Consider the following 22,287-nt stretch of genomic DNA (forward strand, 5'->3'; position numbering starts at 1 on the left):
GAAACAATATTGAAGATATAACTTTTGTAGAGTTCATTTTTCTAAAAATCTTGACTTCTCGACATTTTATTTTCATTAGTTTTATGATTTTTAATCATTTTTTTTTAGTTTATAGGTAAAACGTAAAAAACCGGTTTTTGTCCTGGTGACCCTTTGTCCGAGTCTTCCTCTACAGCTTATGAGTATATTCTCACTGGACACGCTATGTAGACGCGGTTTCTGATGCAGTACTGGACGCAATATAATGTCAGGTTAAGTCACTATGAAAGATATACAGATTGCACATCGCTCTTTATCAAACAGCTTTCAGATTGACTTACAAAGTGATTAACAATTTATTATAGCCTTAAAAAATAACCACTACCGCTTAATGAAAACACTCAACAATATGGGTCAACATTTTGAAATAATTTTACACCTATGTATCAATAATCGGTTATTTTTTGCTAGTAATTTCTTGGCCTGCTTATCAGACGTCCATGGGCAACCAGTATATCTTTAATCGCAGGTTAAGTTAGAAAAATATTCATATTATGTTTTACTACATTATCTCCCTCTCTATTTTGAACGTTCAGTGTTCATTTCGGTTTGCAGGTATAGGTAGGTGGTACCTATAAGTTTCGTCAACTCAATATCATATTATATACGTTAAATATAATCGCGTACTTTATCGATTATTCGTTAGAAAAAATATGCATTGTTGGCTTTTTGATACGATTGGCGAAAACGATGAAAACGGTTCGCATTTGGATTGGATGTATGCGCTATTACAATAGAAAAGTTTCGAACGCTACTCCATACCACGACAATAAATTGACTAAATTCGGCAAATTCACCTGGGTTTTATCAAAATATTCCTCGCAGGCCCTTTTGTGCGTTTATCCCGATGAAATCGCGTTCGCCGCACCGACGGGACCTACGATATTATAATAGCCGGTATCTTCGGTATATTACAGACAGGCACACACACACACACACACACACACACACACACACACACACACGTACGCACACAGGCATTGAACACTAACAACTCTGAAATGAACCACGAGACTTGTCTTAAGTAAAAATAATGTTCTTTTCAAGAGCAAACACACTCGACTATATAAATATATAATATTATATATATTATATAGTTTACACGGTGTGTGTGTGTGTGTGTGTGTGTATACATAGGCTTACGTCAAAACCCAGTAAGACGGAAAATTGCGTTTAAACGGATTTTTTTTATGGTCTCGCGTACATTCGCGGGGCTTCCGTTTTAGTGGCCATTATACCATCGCCGCGCATATTATACACATATTTTATAAAAAATGTATAAAAATCCGATCTGATAACTATAATACTTTTATGATCTGTATACATTTTACAATAAAGGACGCTTCTATATATATATAACATATAATATTACATACCTAGGTATCACCTCTATAAGCCCCGCTATGCCTATATAATATATTATAATATTTATTTAATCGTAATAATAATAAATATGCGATATCGATGAGGTTACGAACAGATTATAATAATAATACGCTTTAGCGATGTGTTCGGGGCGTCCAAGAGTTGTCCATACTTCATATTACACGTCTCGTTGCTATAATATTATATTGATTGATGGTATATTAAATTATGTATACAGGGTGATTGGGTGATTCATTTAGCGTAAAACACTTATTGTTTCAGAAAACATTAATGTTTGTGTAAATATTTCTTTTACGTAATTGTAGGTCGTTTCAACATTTCTTCTAAAATAAAATATTTTTAAAATTTTTACCGATATATTTTTTCTAATTTTAACTTTTTTTAATGACAAAATTCATTTTTAATAAAATTCCTTATATCAAATCAGAATTATTTTGATGGACTTCGATTCATAAAAATTTAGTTTTTAACTAGTAGCTATTATGAATGATGATATCTTATGGATAAGTATTTAAAGTGTTGATGAGCGGAGTGGAGTTGTGGAGAATGTTGATCCATTATGCTTAGCTTGTTTGAACTATAAATTACTTATCATTCATAACTCATAAGCTACTCCTTCAAAATTAAAATTTTTATGAAATTATAAAAAGCAAAATATTAAAAAAGTTATAACAATTAAAAATAGTAAGAATATAATTTTTTAAATAAAGTTGTTTCTTAACGACTCGGAACAATGTAAAAATAATGTTGTTCTTAAAAACAGTAATAGTTGTTTAAATAATAAGTGTCTAACATTAAATGGATCTTCCAGTATATTGTCCATCGCAAAGTGCAATAAATAGACGTCAGTAAAATAATTACATATCTGACTTATTTAAATATTAGGTAAGTACATAATATATCCATAATATATTTATTTCTATGAATACATTGTTTTATAATTTTATATACAGAGTACAGACTAACGATACGAATACATAATAACACTCGGGAACTCCAGCTTGTCCATTTTGGAACCTAAAATGGCAAATTAAGTACAAAATATATCATAATATTTTGTTAGAATTGCAAAGTACACATAATACTATAATAGTCACTACCTACGGTTGTACGGTAGGTAGGTACTATTGAACGTATTTTAATAAAGTCACAGAATTGGAATTCAATCGTTTGCTGAAAATTTTGGTCATGTACAACATCATAATTTTACTATCAAGTTTTATTGCTGGTACTCTCATTGTGATATATTTTCTAACCTATTGGCTATCATATACATATTAATATGATTATTTTATGCGTTGAAACCGTGTTTTCTAATATATCGCAATGAAAATTAATTCAAATTCCCAACAAAGTATTTAAAGTGCAAAAAAAAAAAACATTCAGATACTTCCAATTTATTCGATACAACATGACGTGTACAATGGACCGAAACATCAACATAATTAGTTAAGTTGAACGATCACAACCTGTCAACCTATACACGTATAGCTGACAACTCAATGCAATGCAAAGCATTGTACAATACAATACATATTATTATATTGTGCTTTATATATTTTCATTGTTTTTGTGTTTTGGCTGGTTAGCGCAAAAAATCGCGTTCAATCAAATCGTAATTAATTTTCATGTAATTTGTACGCCCTACGAATACGGTTGGAAATCGAACGACATTTGAACATTTCGGAACACAAAGCCCGAATCTGTCCATAAATCACCCGAGGGCTCTCATATTCTTCGGATTGGAACGAGTGCGAAAATCGTTTTAATCCATAACCGCGGTATGAACCGGATGTTTAGTTCGGCTCGACCATTGCGAGACGAGTGTGAAAATATCGTCATTCAACTGAAAAATAAACTCGTGTTTCTAACGGTTGTACCGAAGTAGATATAACAAGTGCAGGTATAACACTATAGCCGTTTAAATACGATTTATTTATAATTACTAATTTAATTAATAATTTAAATTATACGTATAGACTGACTATAGGGCATACTAAAATATATGTTTACAATATTTTTATCGCAAGCATGTAACAAATAATACTTTTATCGTTACGTTGTATGTGTGTATGAATTACGCAGTTGTGATTTTTTTTGTTTCTGAATTAACAACGAAATGCTTGCCCAACTGTAACCCTTGTAATATAATATAATAGTCTCGGCTATTATTATTATTTGTTATAAGGATTAGAATAATAATTATTGTTGTTAATAATCGCGTATATACTCGCGGAAACGCCTGTTATACATTCGAAATAATTATTTGTTTGCGCGGCGCAGCGTAATAATAACTGTGAGACATAACATTATAATATTATATAATTATATTTGTATTTGTCATTTGTATAGTACTTTAGTGTTATGATCGTCGAATATTCGGGAATGTTATCTTTTGTCCCTGTCATAAATATGTCGCCTTTTCCTGTGTATGCGTTCGCTGATGGCGTATTTTCGTAAATACTATAGGCGTATGTGTCTGCGAGCTTATAATATTTTGAATTCGACCGAATGACCGCAAAGTCGTCTGCCCCAAACCATGAGATCAGCTATTTTAATAAAATGTATAGAGTTGTATACAATAATATATTACCTATTTTATACTTGCAGTATAATATAAAATATTTAAATCTGGTCGCGAATAAAAAGCAAAAGTATTAACGAATATACTGTGCATATTATAATAATATGTTTATGATAATTGTATATTGTATTTTGTAATTATATTGTTATGACTTGTCACACTCAGCTGTTGTTATCATAAAAATATATAACTAGTATATTATACGATTCGTGTACTTTTATGACAGAATATCTTAGTCCGAAACAATTTATACCAAATAAGCGCGAAAAATATCTCATTATTAAGCCACAGCGACATACTTACATACCTATGCGCAGCAAGGTATCAGCAGTCACGTTACCAGAGACCTTTCATCTTTGACCCACTCGTACCAGCAAGTGATTTCAAGTACACGTTTTAAGCTTTTAAATATAATTTTTACCGTAATGGCCTAAGCTTAATGACGTATAATTCCTTTTGATGTAAACGGGTTCATTAAAAAAATTAACGTTATTCAGAAATATGTTTTCATCATACAAAAGTGAAAAACATATTATAACTTTGTTATATTTTATGAATACAACAATACTACTTGAACGTGGAAACAATTTTCTAAAAAGAAATATAAACCTCGGAACCGAAAAGGTGTAATAATAATAATAACATACTTATGGACTTAAAAACTATACTTATCCGAACAATTTTGAAAATCTTTATAGAAACCGTTTAACTACTTCTCCCGAACTCAAACGCTCATTGCACCATTACGGATTTAATATTAATATGTATGCAGATATTATGTATATTATATCGATTGTTGTTAAATGTACAATAATGACATCATATAAATGCCACGATTTTGCCCTGTAGGTACAACGACCGGACAACAGAGCCAATAACATTGTTTAAAACTAAATAGGTACGTTTGTTCGTGGTGTATCGATAAATCACATTTGAATGGCAATTTCGTTTGCAGGAGGGTACATAAGGGTACATATTTTGGAGAAAGGATTTAATAAATAATGTCAAGTACCCGTGTTTGGTCCCGCGTTTCATTTATTCAGATATCAGATAGAGTTATACAATGCTATTCACTACATTTATTATATTTTATGTATACATTTATAATGCAGTGATTTTTTTTTTTTGACTCGACACACCCATTTTCTCGGTAAAGTCTCATTTAAATTAAATTTTTTTTTTAAATATACAAATAACATGTTTTTTTTTGTTATGGGAACTTAAATAAATTATGATTGTATATACCTATTTAATGTAAACTATTAACATAGTAGATAACTACAGAGCACTATATTTTTCTCAAAATGTTTTACGTATTTGAATATTTTATATTAATATTATATTATATATTTCTTTTGTTTTTGAACATTTAAAAGATTCATAAAGTTTTGATTTTTGAATTATGTTGACTCATTGAAATACTCGGTTCATTAAACATAATATTAAACTTGTATAAACAACATACTAATATGAGTACTTATTGTTTGTATTTGTTTGACATTTATACATACAAATATTCACAAAAATAATTTGTTTCAGTATATATATATACCGTATGATGTAAAAAAAAAAAATGATTTTATTATTCACAAATTAAAAAGGATAGCGAGTGATACACTCTGAAGCTGCACTGTGTATGTCGAGTGGGTCGCTGTAGTGGATATGTTAAATTTGAATTCAACGAAAAACTTTTCTGAGCTAAAGTGGTCTGTAGCCAATAGATAACTAAGTATAATACTGTATGATGTAATTGCTCTTAAAGTATTATTTTTTTAATTTTAGTGGCACAATAATAAATGGGTTAGATTTAATTTTGCCGAAAACATTGCATTTGAAAATGTCATTGTGCGTATAAAATATAATAATATACTTTAAAAGTTCCAAGTACCTACGAATAATATTTTTAAATTACAATAACATAAATAAAATCGTCATTATTTATTTAAATATATAATTTTTTCCAAATGTCTACTTAAATATCTATAATAAAACTGAAATTATATATTTTATAGATTTTTTGGTTACGGCTACTCATGAGTCATGAGAAACCTTTAAACATTTTACCATGTATGGAAGACTATCATATAAACATATAAACAATTTTGTTAAATTGAATGTTTACGGTTATTCGTTTCATTGTTGTTTTCCGACACTTTCGAAATGTACTGAGAATTTTTAATTTTGACCTCTTTTTAAGAGGTACTTTTAGTACCAACTAAATTCACTTTCACACCAGAAAAGGTATTGCATTTGAAACTATAAGCATTATTTCGACTACTTATTGTGTACGCAGCTAGACACACACACACAAATTACTCATCATTATAAAATCCATACATTCATCGCTCCACTCAAAATCTAATAAACACCAACATAATAAAGTTGAAAATTTGATTTAATTTTGTAAAAATATTGAATTATTGGCCACATACGGATTGAGTAAACGACTCTATTGTGTTTATAAATGAAAATAAACTAAACAATTTGTATAATGTGTTAGTAATTGTATGCCGGTATAGGTAGTTTTTTTTATTTTATTGAGTAAAAAGACAATCTACAATCTATGCAACAAATATGCACATTAATTAGATGAGATAAAGGTATAGGTAGTTGGAGGTATATTATTAATTAGTATGAACCTATGCTAATGTTATCAATTATTAATTTATTATGTAATTAATTTTGTAGTCCAGAGAAAATGGAATTCTTAACAGATTGGCGCACCACGGCGTGAATGATTTAGGTAATAGTCATGTTCCAAAATGGATTTCAATATTCCACATGGCGGTGACTTATAGTTCCACAAGTCTCGACGCAGTGTCTCGGAACGGTTGGAATCGGTCGACGGAGATTTATTAATCTACAGCAGATCGTCGTCATCCTGCGTGGTCAGTTGTATACTCAACCAAATAATAATGTATTAATAGGTTTTCATCGATCGGTTCAATATACAGATTGAACATTATTTATGAAGGCTTACTGATATATTATATATTATACTGGTTTAACGACACGAACAATAATTAAAGCTGAAATCTAAACATAATTCAACATTTTTTTGAATATAATATTACTGAGTGAATAGACATATTGTAAAACGCTCAATTTTTTAGATAAAGTTTGTGTTTATGAACACAATACAGTGGAAACTCGATAAGTCAAAATTCAGACGAAATTAAATCGTCTTTAATTGTCCAGATTTTCGACTTACTAGGAATGGATTAGGTTGGGTTAGACAAGGGGACAGTAATTATGGAGACTAACCACGAGGTTTTCGACTTATCAAGGTTTGTCTTATCGAGGATTCGCTGTATTATATAATGGGACTTTCAAAAAATAATTCTGCTTTACAAAATTAAAACCAATCGAGTCACAATTTTTTATCATCACACAACATCATAAGACAATAATATAATATTATTCATCCATTTTTTTGTTTGTATATATTATGTTATGTATATATGTATGGTGTGTATCGACTGCTAAAATTTTGTTTTTCCTCAGATCGACGATCGGACAAACGTATGTATTATATATAATATGTTCATTTGGTACAAAAATACTATTTTTTTCGTTTGATGTGACACGTCTGAACAGCGCGGAGGTGCACAGTTACATATTTATTATTTTTCTATGTTCCGAGGCGAATCGCGGGAAGAACGAGCTGCCGGATCGCGTCGAAAGTCGAATAGATAATTTATTAACAAATCGCGGCGAGATGAACTTTGGGGGATACGAGCGAGACGACGTGACCTGAGTGTACGAACATTGAAAATCGCAGGGGAGTACCTATCCGGTATCCACTCGCACACACATATATATATAATAAATAATGTGTATGTAATATGTACGCAAGGCACACGGTACACTATACCGTGTGGAGGTAATACACGGTTCTGGACTTGTTGAGGTCTTTCCGAAATCTCCGTTTCGTGTCGGCTGAATTGATACTGCGATATTATAATAATATAATCGTCCGATTCGACCGTTTCCAGCTGGTGAATATCGAGTGCACTGTGTTATACGAACGCGATCGAAATTAAGCCGAACATTTGTCACAACAAGCGCATGAGCTGCAGACAGCCGGTGTATATATAGGCGCGTTTATATGTTATATTGTTATTACCAACAATAACACTCGCAATAATAGTAACAATAATAATGACAATATAATATATTGTACTCAAGACTACGGCGAGGTTAACCGACTTCAATGTGTTATGATATACGCATAAGCAGACGTCATTATTTATCTTTTGGGTATGACAACTTACAAGAATATAATATATCAACAGTACTTTTGATATACCTAGGTAATAATATGACGTGTAATTTATTCGATTTTACATTAAAATGCTTTTCTAGTACATTATACTTAAGTGCCAACTCTTAAATCACTGCAAAGAGGATTGGATTGGTGAATATATTGTGTGTTTATCATATAAACATAATATATCATAAAATATTATAATTTATATAGGGCGTAAAGTCCTTAGCGTACTGAACCGGTCTGCCATCCCAATAAGTCTATGCCGTGAACCGCGCGGTCTACCAAAATCACGTTACCGCAAACCTCTGAGATATCGAGACACTTTCAGTTTTAACTATTAAAATTATAGTTTTAGTTAAGTATTATATTCTCTGTAATAATAATGACGTGTTATTATGTACTACTGTAATGATTCATTTTTAATTTTAATTTAATAAATACTAAAATTAATTTTTCCAAAATGTATACACACTTTTGACACGAAAAATACACCTGTGGATAATATAGTTCTAGTTAAAATTTTTATTTCAATTTGTTTAAACCAAAAATGTTGACGGTCAAAACTGCAAAGCCAACTCGACAAATTGGAAAATGAGTTTACGATGCTTGTTTGATGTGTTCAAACCGATATTGATTTATGAATTATTACGATCAACGATGATATCGCGCGATGCGAAAAATAATCGAATTAAAACGAAACACCATTTTAAAAACCTTATGCGCCTAAACGTCATTGATTATTATTAATATAATAATTATTGTTTAAATTATTTGGCATAAAAAATTGTTCATTAAGGACGACTTAGCAAGATGAACGATGGCAATAACAGTGAAATCTATTTGGGTAATTCAAACGGAAATATTTAAAGATGTCGAAAGATAAGAGAAATTAGAGGCAAGTTTGAAATGTATTATATTGTTTTTATGCGTATTATGTTAATCATGTGTTTAAATCATATTATGCAAGTCAAAACAAATCTTAACACATATTACTTATTAGTTTATGTTGGACGAGTGGTAAAAAAAGACACAAGTGTTTCTTAGAGTTATAGTTACTTCGTCACATTATATTTTAAGTACAATATTTGTTTTTAAAAACAAATCACATCTAAATTATTCTTTCGTTTCAAAAAATAACTTCTCTTACAGGCGCGATATTTAATTACTTACAGTATCATTTGAGTTCTTTACTTATTATATATTTATACGAGTTATGGCTGTAAGTCAATATCGATGATAACTGAAAAATGTGTTTATCAAATATAAATAATGTCGTTGTAGTCGATGTAATAATTACTTGAAATGGACTTTAATTTGCTTTTAAGTTACATTCATTATGATTTTATGCAGGTATTATACATATTTTGCAAACTGCATACTGTGTAAAACAATTTAGTATAATTTTAAACGACATGTAATGCAATTGTCGAATTATTTATGAAGTATTGTTACTAATTTTAATATTTTATTTAACGTTACTACATAACTACTATATAACGTTGTTGAATTTTTTTTTTCATTTTAAACTCATTAAACTCATTATTGAACCAATAAAATGTAATTGGTAGGAAAGAAAGTAATTCAAAAAAATAAAACAATTAAAAATAATTATTCTAACTGTTAAACATACACCTTAGTATAATATTAAAATTATTATTGTATATAATTCCTAAAAAAGTTTGAATTTAATATGCTATTTACATTTACAATGTTCCTTGTTTATTTGTTTTTTGCTTAACTTCATAGTCTATTCAGAATTTCAGAAACTAATAACTATTCGGATAATATTACTCCTTCAAACTTTATAATTTTATAAAGTTTAACAAAAAACTAATTTGACATTTATTTTGTCGGTTCGACAATCATATTGTAAGTAATTAACATTTAAAAACAGTTATAAACAGAAATAATAATTGTAATGTCGGCAGTGTCTTTGTTTACTTCTAGGCATTCTAAATCTCAAGAAACGACTATTGGTATTCAAGTACTCACATTATAATATTATTTTCTTAAAATAGTGTTCAATGTAAAAAATAATATACTATTATCTTTATTTTTATTCCACATCACATGGTTTGAAAAATTTTAAATACCTAGTTAGTTGCATGAGTTAACCGAGTATGGTCAGTCACCGATGTAGACGATGGATTACATAAAAAAGAAAGTTGAGTGAAAAAAAAGTGAATAAATTTATAAATATTATAAATATGATCAATAATTATAGTTTATAGACTAACCGTGATGTTTCTTACACAACATTTTTGATCAATGAAATTTAGTCGTTCTCTTTTTTAATGTTGTCGAGTAGGGCTGTATTTATGGGGTGAGGGGGCTGAGTGGTCTGCTCGGTCTTTATATCTTTATTTTATTAGCTCATCTTATCGCTCATGGAAAAAACTAACCAGATAGAAACGCGAGAGTACGAATACCGAGAATCACAGATACTAGTTATACACCTGTCGACAACGGTTGTCGAGAATAATTTTATCATTAGGAGAATCGTCTCGTTGGTTATTAGAAATTATACATTTCTGCTTCGATGACTCAGGCAGGCCATTAACATTACATTACATCATCTAGATAGTTGTGTTAAATATAAATCCCAATGTTTATTATATCACGTGCGCGAGCTTGTCCGGTGTTATATTGTACTCGTATTGTTATAGATAGAGGCACATGTATCATATACGATATTGTTTTATAATCCTATGCCTCTCTAAATTTTACGCCGTAAAGGACACTCCTCTCAGTCCTTAAGCCGCGGCCAGCGGTACCTATACGATGCGCGCCGAAGAGGCTGGCCGTACCCGCTTATGTATCTACTAGGTATGTGTATATAATATAAGTATTACGCAATATTTATACGCAAAATAATTATAATACTTTATAATATGTACCGGTTCAGCATCGACGGTACACGTGGCTTAGATCGCAAGCGTGTGCGGTACACACATGTGCACATAATGAGTTATAGACAACGTAATACAATACCACTTCGGGATTAAAACATGCTATATACGTCGAGGAGATCCTCTTCTGCCGCCGACTGTACAACGGTACTTAACGATTTTGTGAGTCTGATTATTACAATACGTATAGGTATATGCTCAGTGTATTATAATCTTTGCGTAAGTGCGAAGCGAAGAATTTATAACCAAAGTCTGGCATTGCTATCAGATATCGTATATGCACCTAATAATATCACCTGTACCGAGTGTGTGAGCAACGAAGTCCTGCATGAACCGAACAAAAAAACACTCCTCTCCGCCGAGCCTTGTAAAAGTGTATAATATAACATGAATACTTTTCAAAAAACTTTATTGTATCTAGTCCTGGTGGACACGTAGACGATATTAAGGAAATAATATACACACGCATATATATAAATTCGTTTATTAAAAAAGTGGTTTATGTGTTTCGAGATTAAAAATCATCTATTGTTATCCCGGAATATCGTTCTTTTTAATGTTTTTCAAAAGATAAATACTGGAGCGGTCGTGGTCGCCTCGGCGTCGCGTCGCATCAATCAGGACGATTCCCGTTGTTCCAGCCTGATGTGATAATAGTTATTATTGTAAATAACTCGTTGTACATATTATAAATATTAAATATATGCTCGTATATTTAATTCGAAAACGTCAACGATGTTAATTTCAAATATTTCAAATACATAGGCATATTTGTTTCAATGATACCCTGTATAATGAAGAAAAACTAATAAGTCGACAACATTAAATGTAATCTATGACATTAAACAACGTGTTGATTAGATGATCAAAATACTAAACATTATTAGTACCCTCTAGAACTTAAAAAAAATAAATTAACATACTTATTTTGTTTGTGTATTTTGATATTTTTATTTTTCAATTTTTCAATTTTATTTTTATTTAATAATAACTAGAGTCTAGAAGTTGTAAATAGTTAAAAAAAAATTATATAAGTTATTTATAAGTAGATATCGGTTTAAAATTAGTTTTCTGGGTCCTGGGATCTATTGCAGTTTCATTAAAGATTAAACCACATTTACGAGAATATGAACAATATATTTGCATGTCCTCGATGCTAAACTTTTCGTGGTAACTAAGTTTATTTCCAAAAAGTTTAAAACAATTTACTTGATTTTTACATTCATAGTCTGTGGAAAATTCTTTAAATAGTTTATGGTTATTCATTGACATAGCATTAGTAAAACCAAAAATAATATACATATATGTATCTATATGTAGGTACTTATCCTGACAATGAAAAATAAATAAATTATTGTTAATAGGAATAACATTATTTATTCTAGATTTATTCACATAAATTTCAAACAATTGAGTATAAGCCAACTCAAATAGAACAATGGAAGATTAATAGTTTTAATTTTTATTAGTCAACAGTTAAATAAATAATTATTGAATAATATATTTAATAACAATTTATTATTTTAAATACTTAAATAGTAAGTAAAAAGACATACTTGTAAGATAAGTTGACAAACTCGAGTTGGTGAAAAATAACAGTTTCATAATAAACTTATAATGTATATTTTATGACAAAACGATTTCGATGATATTAATTTAAATTCAAGTTGTGTATAATATTTGTATAAAATTTTAATACTTAACATGTAAATATTTTTTCAAGCACTTTTTTTGGAAAAGGTGACTACATAAGACAAAAACTTGAACCACACACACTTTATATCCTATATCAGATGATACAAAAATAATCTTTGACAAAAATTATATCATTTAAAATTAGAAGTCTTTTAATAATAAAATAAAATAAAACAACATACTATCTAAATTAAATTACAAAATTTCAATAACTAATTATTTCAAATAATTAAAAAATAATATAATAAATGGCAAGAGTTGAACAATTAACTTATACTTTAATTTGAGCAGGTTGTAAGCAATTCAATAAATTGCTTTATACACTTTTATGAACTATTAATTAGAATTATTAAATTCGTGAGGAACTAATTACTCTCAAAATAATTAAATAAATAATGAACTTTTGTATGAAATAATTTTTTAACAACGATTATTGAGGTATGTAAGTAACTATAGGTTTAAAAATTTTAACCCATGAATTTCATTCAATGCAAATGCTGAAAAATGTTAAATTCAGAACTTATATGCATGTAATTAATAAATAAATAGAAATAAATAAACAATGACAAAATTAATTAACATATAATAATTCAACTCAACAATTATTATTTTCCAAAAATGTCTACTTGCCAATAAAATAAAAAAAAAAAGGAAATATTCAACTCTATTTACTTTTGTACATTATAGTGTTGACAAAATTCAGGTAAAGGCAGTACAATTATCCATCGATTGTTATTGTAATTTGGTCGTTAACATTTTTAATGACATTTTAATGGTAATTAAAAAAAAAATTTTCTTTATCATAAAATACCCGCACCTAACAATATGTCAATATATATTACGTCCGTCATCCGTATTTTAAACCGTCACAGTAATATAATTCATTATCTAATGGACTTTGATACATTGTTATAATCGATCACATCGAACAAATCGTTATTAACTTTTTGAATACTTAACATTATTACTATTATTATTATTCAACCGTGAGCCCAATCAATTTGTAATCGCACGACATGACCGGTACCTGTGCATCCGATGACTACCGCGGAAGAGCTTAATGTATTTTAATTGAAAAATATCTCAATAGCCACCAGTACAGTAATATAATCACGTAGACAATAATGACGCATTGCCATTATTAGCATTCATAACTTGAATGCCACTGTTAACCGTGTCAGTATCGATTTCGTTTAGCTTCAATTCGTTTCCAAACCAACACACATTTTATAGTACCTAATTTTAACATAACTGAAATTCGCTTCTGTGTCAGTAAATATTTATTACAGTGGAAAATTGCATCGAAATGTCCTCCGGTGGAGATCTTTTGGAGTTGGCGGGAGGTTAAATATTTAAATTCTTGACGACATTGGATATTCAAATGTATAATAACAGTTTATTCATTCCAGTTTCTCTTAGGTTGGATAAAAAAAGGACAAACCACAAACATCCAGCTAGATTTAAAAAAAAATTACACGACGTCATACAAGTCACAGTGTCGGTCCAATAAAATCTCATAGTACAAAATTCTAAGACCAAAAAATATTTAATAACCTGCACAATATAAACCTACTTGGTATGTATCTTTATGTTAAATAGGTACATAAATTATCTAACAAATATTTTGAATTGTATGAAAAATTCCTACAGATCTAACATAAACATCTATTTTTTATAATATTTATAAAACGATACTTCAAAGCTTAGATGAAAATATATTTATTTCCTGTAGATTTTGCAATTTTAAAGGATTTGAGTTTGATGTACAATATTGGAACTGAAATCTTAGGTTGTAGAACTTTAAAATTACAACTCAAATTCTTCGTTTTGTTTTCTGAATTACTATAATAATTTATTGTGAGCGTTTTAATTTTTAAACATAATATTATCATATTTGTATTTTATTGATTATGGACTATTTAGTACCAATTTTGTTTTTAAATTTTTACTCTAAAAGTTTGAAATTTAAATGACACGGAAGCACCAGAGTATTAAGAATTATCACAGAATATTATTCGCCGATAGTTTAATATCATCTCTCAATGCTTATAATAATTTATGGGTTTGATTTATTTTTTATTAAAATATAGAACCAGGGCATGGTATTAAATATTATATTATCGACTTCGGCAATAGAAAAAAATTACTTGTTAGTTACAGTACGACAATGTGTCTCTCATCGCATTATGAGTGCAGTGTCTGCTATCATAATCAATATTTAGTATGTTATCTTGCTATCAAATCATTGGAATTGATTTTTCAATATGAATAACACCCTACACTAGAGTTGGTATTTAAATTTCAAGAACACAGTTATCAAAAAACTGAAAAAAGTATGCAACATTGAATTTAAAAAAAAAATAGAATGTATTATACTTCTTACAAGATATTGTAATATTACAATACCAACAATATTCAGACGTTTGCAATTTAAATCAATGTTTTGATGTTTATTTGAAATTAAAAGAAGGTATTTACTAAGAAAATAATAAGTGTCTCGGATAAAAAAAAATACAACAAGCAAATAAAAAAAATTGGGAAGTGTGCCTTTAAAGCTCCAGCAGATACGACCGACGGCATGATTTAAGTTAGATCCATATAGGTAGGTTACTATTGCTCGTATATCATATTATACAGAGTGTTTAAGTCCTTCTGTACATACTTATGAGAGAGCGATCGTCGACTTATTTTATGTTTTTCAAATCCAAGAATCTTAAGAGTAGGATACACCTTGGGGTTCAATTCGATAAGCCTTAAAAGAAAATTTGGGGCGATTGTAAAGTCCGCCAGAATACCGGTTAGATAAATAGGTAATGACAATTTCTTATGTAAACTCCACCGTTTGTACTTTCTTACCTGTAATGGGTGTATCTCCGGAAACTCCGCCAGTGTTGAGTCCTTGCTTTTGTAAAACTTAATAATACATCTCAACTAAATAACCTCAAAAATTTAAAAAATGATAAAAAAATTTAGTGTTGTCTCCAACAATATTAATATTTTTATATTAGATTTAGATGTTAGAATATCTATAAATTATATCACGTTATTTTAGTTTACAGTTCAAAATATTGTAACATAATATTATAAGTTATAACATACCTAGGTACATATATTATGGTTATTAAAATTATTTTTTTATAATTTTTTGACTTTATAGACATTATAATTTGTATGATTTGTTCAGAGAATATTATTATTTTTATTTTTAAGATTTGTGTATTTTCATTTTTGGTATACATGCACACCTAAATATTATTTAATAAGAACGATTTTTATTAAAAAAATAATGATTTTATATTATGTCAATCTTATAGTGTTTGATTAGTCTTTTATAGTTTTAATTAACTATTTATTTTTAAGTTGTACATATTTTTTGGTATATATCTATTATTTAATGTGCACGATTACTAATCCTACAAATTTTGATTTTTTTTTTAGTCATATGTAATATTAATTTTATACTTTTAATCGATTTTCTTCATAGGCGGAGTGTACTAGAACCCAGTTTTACAAGTTTTTTTCTTAAAAAAGGTACTTGTGGCGAAGTGTACATGCGCCCTAAAATTTGATTCCTCTAAATTAATCGATCGCCTGTTTTCGCATGTCGTGCTATGTAAGTATTTTGGAATGTTCAGTCTAATGACACACATCATCGTGCGGTGTTTTATAAGATATATTATATTAGAAACCTAACCTAACATCGATTTAGATTATACTCATGGGCAGGAAATCATTCTTAAAAGATGTCACGGAAAACTTTAAAAATCGCTGTATAGTATAATATAATATTATTATGATGTAAAATCATGGTAATAATACAATATATCACACAAACCTGTGCATTGTGGCACACAATGCTGCTTAATATATTATTATGATAAAACTGAAATATAATATTGGTCTTCATGTTATAGGTACGCGTTTAACGGGTGGAAGCGAAGACTGAACGTCAATAAAAGTTACGGTCCGGTCTAGGTGTAATAATAATAATAATAATAATAATAATAATAATAATAATAATAATAATAATAATAATAATAATAATAATAATAATAATAATAATAATAATAATAATAATAATAATAATAATAATAATAATAATAATAATAATAAAATATAATATAATTTAATATAATATCATAAGTACCTATACTACAATGTATTGTACTCTCGTCCCGAAACTGCCACGATAGGTTTAATGTACGAGTATTTCTCCGTCCCGTCTTATCGAACATCATAATATATTATTATTATTATTATTATTATTATCCTGACGAAACGGCAGTAATATTATACATTAGAGTCCTTTTTCTTCCATAGCGAGACTGATGTAACCATAACCGTGGTATACCAATGCCAAACAAAAGAAAACCGCTCGGCAGCAGATGAATCCACAATAGCATATCGTTTTTATTGGTTGACTGACTTGGAAGACTAACACTATTGCCAATATTGTTTGGCTACCGCAGTATAGTGAGTTTTATTCCTGACGAATCACCCGATCAGTGTTCTCGCAGTTGGTTTGTAGTTATTAATGGCGAGTTATACTTGATTACTTAATTAATATAAATTAAAATACACAAGCTTCATTGAACTATAATAATATTACATTCGAGTAATTAACTTCACCGCACGTGAATATTTTCAGTATGTGAGAATACTAGTATATCTAGGTGTACGATATCGTCAGTTTTTCCGAGGCGAAGAGTCAGGTGATTCCGATTCCGAATTTCTCTAGGATGTTTCCAGGTTATTATTATTATAAATTCATTTAACTTTTAGAGTTTAGACTAAAATAATAGATAAGTAACTTTCAGCTACTGATATTTATAATTTGTATAACCAACAATTTGTTTCTATGAATCTTTCTTTGAAAAAAACCCGACAAGTTATCATTTTTAATATCTTCGAATAAGTACGTACATTTTGTAATATAATATAATTGTGGGAAACTAATTTTACCAATGTTATTCTTTTTTGTTTGAAATATGTGTATTGTGTATAATGTATATATTATCCTTTGTTGCTATTGATAGTAATAACTTTTATACTACGTTTAAAATTCAAAGAGAAAGAGAGCATAAACCACAGTACAGCAGTACTTTTCCATTTTTTTTTTTATTTACATATTTTATTTATATATTAAAAGTACGACTGGGATATCCAAAAGGTTACATTACAGTAATAACATTTTAATAAAAACATAGTTTTGAAAATAATAATTTTTATTTATTTTATCCCCTATAGGTACTTGTTTTTATAATCTAACATCTCTACGTATCAATTACATTTATATCTATTTATATAATTTATTTTATAAATTGTGTATGATATTATAGCATTGTATAACTGCAGGGTTCATTTTAACATAAAAGTCGTTAGTGTAAACTGGAGAGTACGTACTACAATAGAGCTTTAAGTGTAAACCTGTAAACTGATGTAAGCTGTTATTGATACTTGAGGTCTTAATAATTGTTATACAACTTAACAAATATCGCATAACATTATATGACTAACCTCACAAATATTTCTTTTAATATCGCGATACCACCCAGAGAGTGGGTCAATTTTCCTCAAAAAGGGGTAAATACAATTTTCTTTCGTTGGTTCATTTTTTTCAAAAAAGATACTTTCAATTTCCTTACACACAACTTTTTCGATAGAATCATCTTTATTTTTTCTCCCAATATTAAAATTATTTATTGGGTACTTTTATGTAGGATATTATTAAATAGGTTTTTATATAAATACAAATAATAAAACAAATTATTCATATAAAAATACATAGGTAATTAAATATTGACGATAATTTCAATTACGATGATTTTCAATTTAATTTAATAAAACCAACTACCTATTCAAACTGATTATAAGTGGGTGAGGGTGGGAATTTCTAACTTCAAGATGATGTATTAAAAGATAGTCAAGAATCGTTTGGTTTTTTTAAGTTGAATGAACAATGGAGGTATAAGGTATTTCATTTTTGGAGGAATATTGGCTACGGCCACCCAAAGAGTCCACAAGTCTCTACCGCAGACACATTGACGTATATTCACGGTTTTATACATAAGCTAGATCTCTCGGTGTGTGTATATTGACAAGACACATTTTAATAACCGCTACCGGAAATACAGTGGAAACGGCGAACGTCCAACCCGAACCACGTTGATGTGGTGATAATAATATTGACGTCAGATATTTATCCGATGTCATGATCGGATATCGCTAGAGAAAAGTGACCCTCGATTAAAATAATAATAATATATTATATGATAAAGTCAGAACTGAGACGATGACGGTGACGAGAACGACGACCGGAATAACGATCGAACAAAACTACCGGAAATCGTGTTACCCCATCAGGATGATGTACCTAATTCCTACAATAGAAACGGTCTGACGGGGCACATTATACCGCTTATAATAGTAGAAATATATAATATACATGGTGTAACAGGAAGACCTGGCAAATTAAATAATATTTGTTCTAGCCAATATCAATTTGTTTGTCTTATAATATATAAGGTATTGAATTGTGCCCTACATGCCAATAATGAGTTTTTAAAAACTGCTTGAAAATAAACTGCGTGACTTAAATACATTTTTTTACAGTCGACATTTTTCTACCAGATTTGCAAATAAGCTATTTAGTTTTTTTTTTTTTTTTTTAAATGCAACTAACGGAAAAATTTTTACTCTGTAAGTGACACTCAAGCTTCTGTAAAAAATGATAGAAAATATTGAATAGCACAAAAGTTATTTAATTTGACAGGTTTTCCTGTTATACTTAGTTTATATATTATTTAATAATCAATCATTCACTTTTACTTTTGTTGATTATGGAAGTCACATAGACGCCCTCTGCTCGCTTCGTTTAACATCCGGTTTCGAACCACATGCACGAGGAATTACAACCAACACTTATAATCATTTGGATGTATCAGACCAACTGCAATCGTTTCCGAAATTTTATTTTGCTGCTATACGTCTTCACCCGACCAAATGTCTTGGCAAGCGGCAACTGACCACATTTTGCTATTACAATTATTATGTGTGTCTGAGGTGTTTATTAACCAATTCGTCAGTGTGAAATACACATGTGTATAAAACTTCGAATATTATTGCATCTTACGTCCGCCACGAATTGTTTCAATTGTATGTATTCAGGAGAAAAAATTCGAACATAGGTACCTACATGCGTGTTACAATTGTATAATAAGAACTTTAACAAGATAATAGGTCCTTTAGTTAATTTTAGTTGTGGCGATGATGGTATAATATTATATTCACATTCAATTTTATATTTATATTTTTTATAGCTACATATTAACATATTAACTTTTCCAGCATAGAAATAAATTAAATCAAGTGAACATAATACATTATTATGTGTTTCAATAATAAAATTGATCACACGGCGTGTTGGATAGGCAATTTGACTACACACCATCATTGTGGTCGAGTTATGGAATTCCCAAATTCATATTAATTTTCTAGTATCTCATACTAGAATATTAATTTTATTTTTATTTATTGTATTATATTTTATTCATACAATTTATTACTAAATAAATAATCACACTGAGGTTTAGATGTGCAATTCTAGTACATACTGCTGGAAACAGTGGCGTATGCAAGGGTAAGGGGATGTTTGGATGATAAGACGCACCCATTTAGTTTGTGTATAATATAAATTATTATAATCAGGTATACAAATAATAATATTATTTTTTCCACCAGAACTATAAGATAAAATTGTATATTGTTATAACTGCTTACTTTTTTACATAATCATAAATGTTCTGCGGATGTCCAACTGTTTTTATAATATCTAAATCATTTTTTTCTTCTTTTATAACCTTGCTTAATTTTAATGTATGAATAGTAATAAAATAAATATTTTTTGGTGAGTGGTGACACCCCTCTTAAAAATCCTAGATACGTCAAAGTAGAGAGAAAGGTTATTTTTTGTTCAAATAAGACAATAATATGTCGTTATGGGTGTATTGAAATAAATATACAATTGTTTTATTCGTGTGATTAAAAAAACGGGACGACGTGAAACCAAATATTAAGTATAGAAGTTCAATGGAAATAAAAACACAGCTGCAGTTAATATTAATATTAAAATTAGCTTACTAGACGGATCGAATCCAATCACATAATATGGACACTGGGCGAACGCGGTGGTATTAGGTAATGTTTCATTCCAGCACGCCCATCCGTCGAAATACCGAGGACATGAATTCGTTGTTGTTTTCACTGCAAATCATTGAAGTTTTCCAAACTGTGAGGATAAGGTCATCAAAATGAAATGTAAGGAAATATGTTCTAACCTGTAGCGTTCGATAAGCATTTTTGTTGAAGTTCCATTAGAAACAAGGTGTTTGAATCGTGCACCCTGGGTGCGGTTGGATCCGACATCCTGAAAAAAAAAAACATTTAAAATTTTAAAGTATAAAATATATTACATATTTCATAATAATACAAAATATTATACATAATTAGTTTTATTTATTTGCACTCAGAGACTTAATTGATGACGTTTACATAAAAATCCATGTTAACAATTGATATAGATAATAACCTAATATATACAAATGAGCACTGTCCGTAGTGAAATTTTAAACTAGCTTAATGTCTTATGCTTTTTTTTAATATGTTCATTGTAGCTATAAAGGTGTTCTATTATGTTTGTTAAACTCTAACTGTAATCCAACAATACTGACTCATGAAATATAGGCTCAAAACAATCAATTGTTTAACAATAAAATTACATTATGACTAGCACAAGTATTTATTTTAATGATTAAATGACAGAATTTATTATCAGTTATACTTATTTCTCAGGTACATTTCCCAATTTTTTTCAAATGGTTACCTAGCATACAAATATAAACGAATTTAAAATAAATTAATTTTTGATTAATTTTTATTATTGTCATATAAAACTTTATAACAATAAATTACAAAAAAAATAACAACATTAAACATTAAAATAAGTTAAGAAGTTCAAACGTAATAATTATTATCAAAACATAACATTATTACATAAAGAATAATATTAATAAATTGCAATTATAGCTTTTGCGATCGGTCAATATGAATTATAATGTAGTTTTGTTGTATGTATAGGTACTTCGAGACGAACACGTAAAGTGATCTAAGTCGGGACAAGCAAATTAACTAACATTAGTGTCTGGTTAATTCATTTAACCGCGTAAACTTACACTTTGTCCATACCAACTATAATAATGCATTCCGTTTACCATAGGTTTTGAAGTGAAACCAATAAATTTAAGTTGTAAACCAAAAGTCAAACAACTGAAATGAATGTGTGCCCATGATACTGCCTAGTTATAAATCTGAAAACAGTATATACGTATCTTAAAGTTGGCCCGACG

At 29.0% G+C, this 22,287-nt stretch overlaps 1 protein-coding gene across 2 annotated transcripts in view; it reads right to left on the reverse strand.

Moving 5' to 3' along the window:
• Positions 1 to 22,287, reverse strand: part of LOC111034923 (calcitonin gene-related peptide type 1 receptor-like) — a 108,976-nt gene that overhangs the window by 16,614 nt on the left and 70,075 nt on the right. For both annotated transcript variants that reach the window (XM_022316367.1, XM_022316366.1), the window contains exons 2-3: positions 21,220 to 21,308; positions 21,023 to 21,145 (exon numbers count right to left, since the gene is read on the reverse strand). In XM_022316367.1, coding sequence (XP_022172059.1) covers positions 21,023 to 21,145; positions 21,220 to 21,307 — 211 coding nt within the window. In that variant the 5' untranslated portion in view covers position 21,308. The remainder of the gene's footprint in view (positions 1 to 21,022; positions 21,146 to 21,219; positions 21,309 to 22,287) is intronic.

This window comes from Myzus persicae, unplaced genomic scaffold (assembly GCF_001856785.1).
Source record: "Myzus persicae strain clone G006 unplaced genomic scaffold, MPER_G0061.0, whole genome shotgun sequence".
Classification (NCBI taxonomy): Eukaryota; Metazoa; Arthropoda; class Insecta; order Hemiptera; family Aphididae; genus Myzus; species Myzus persicae.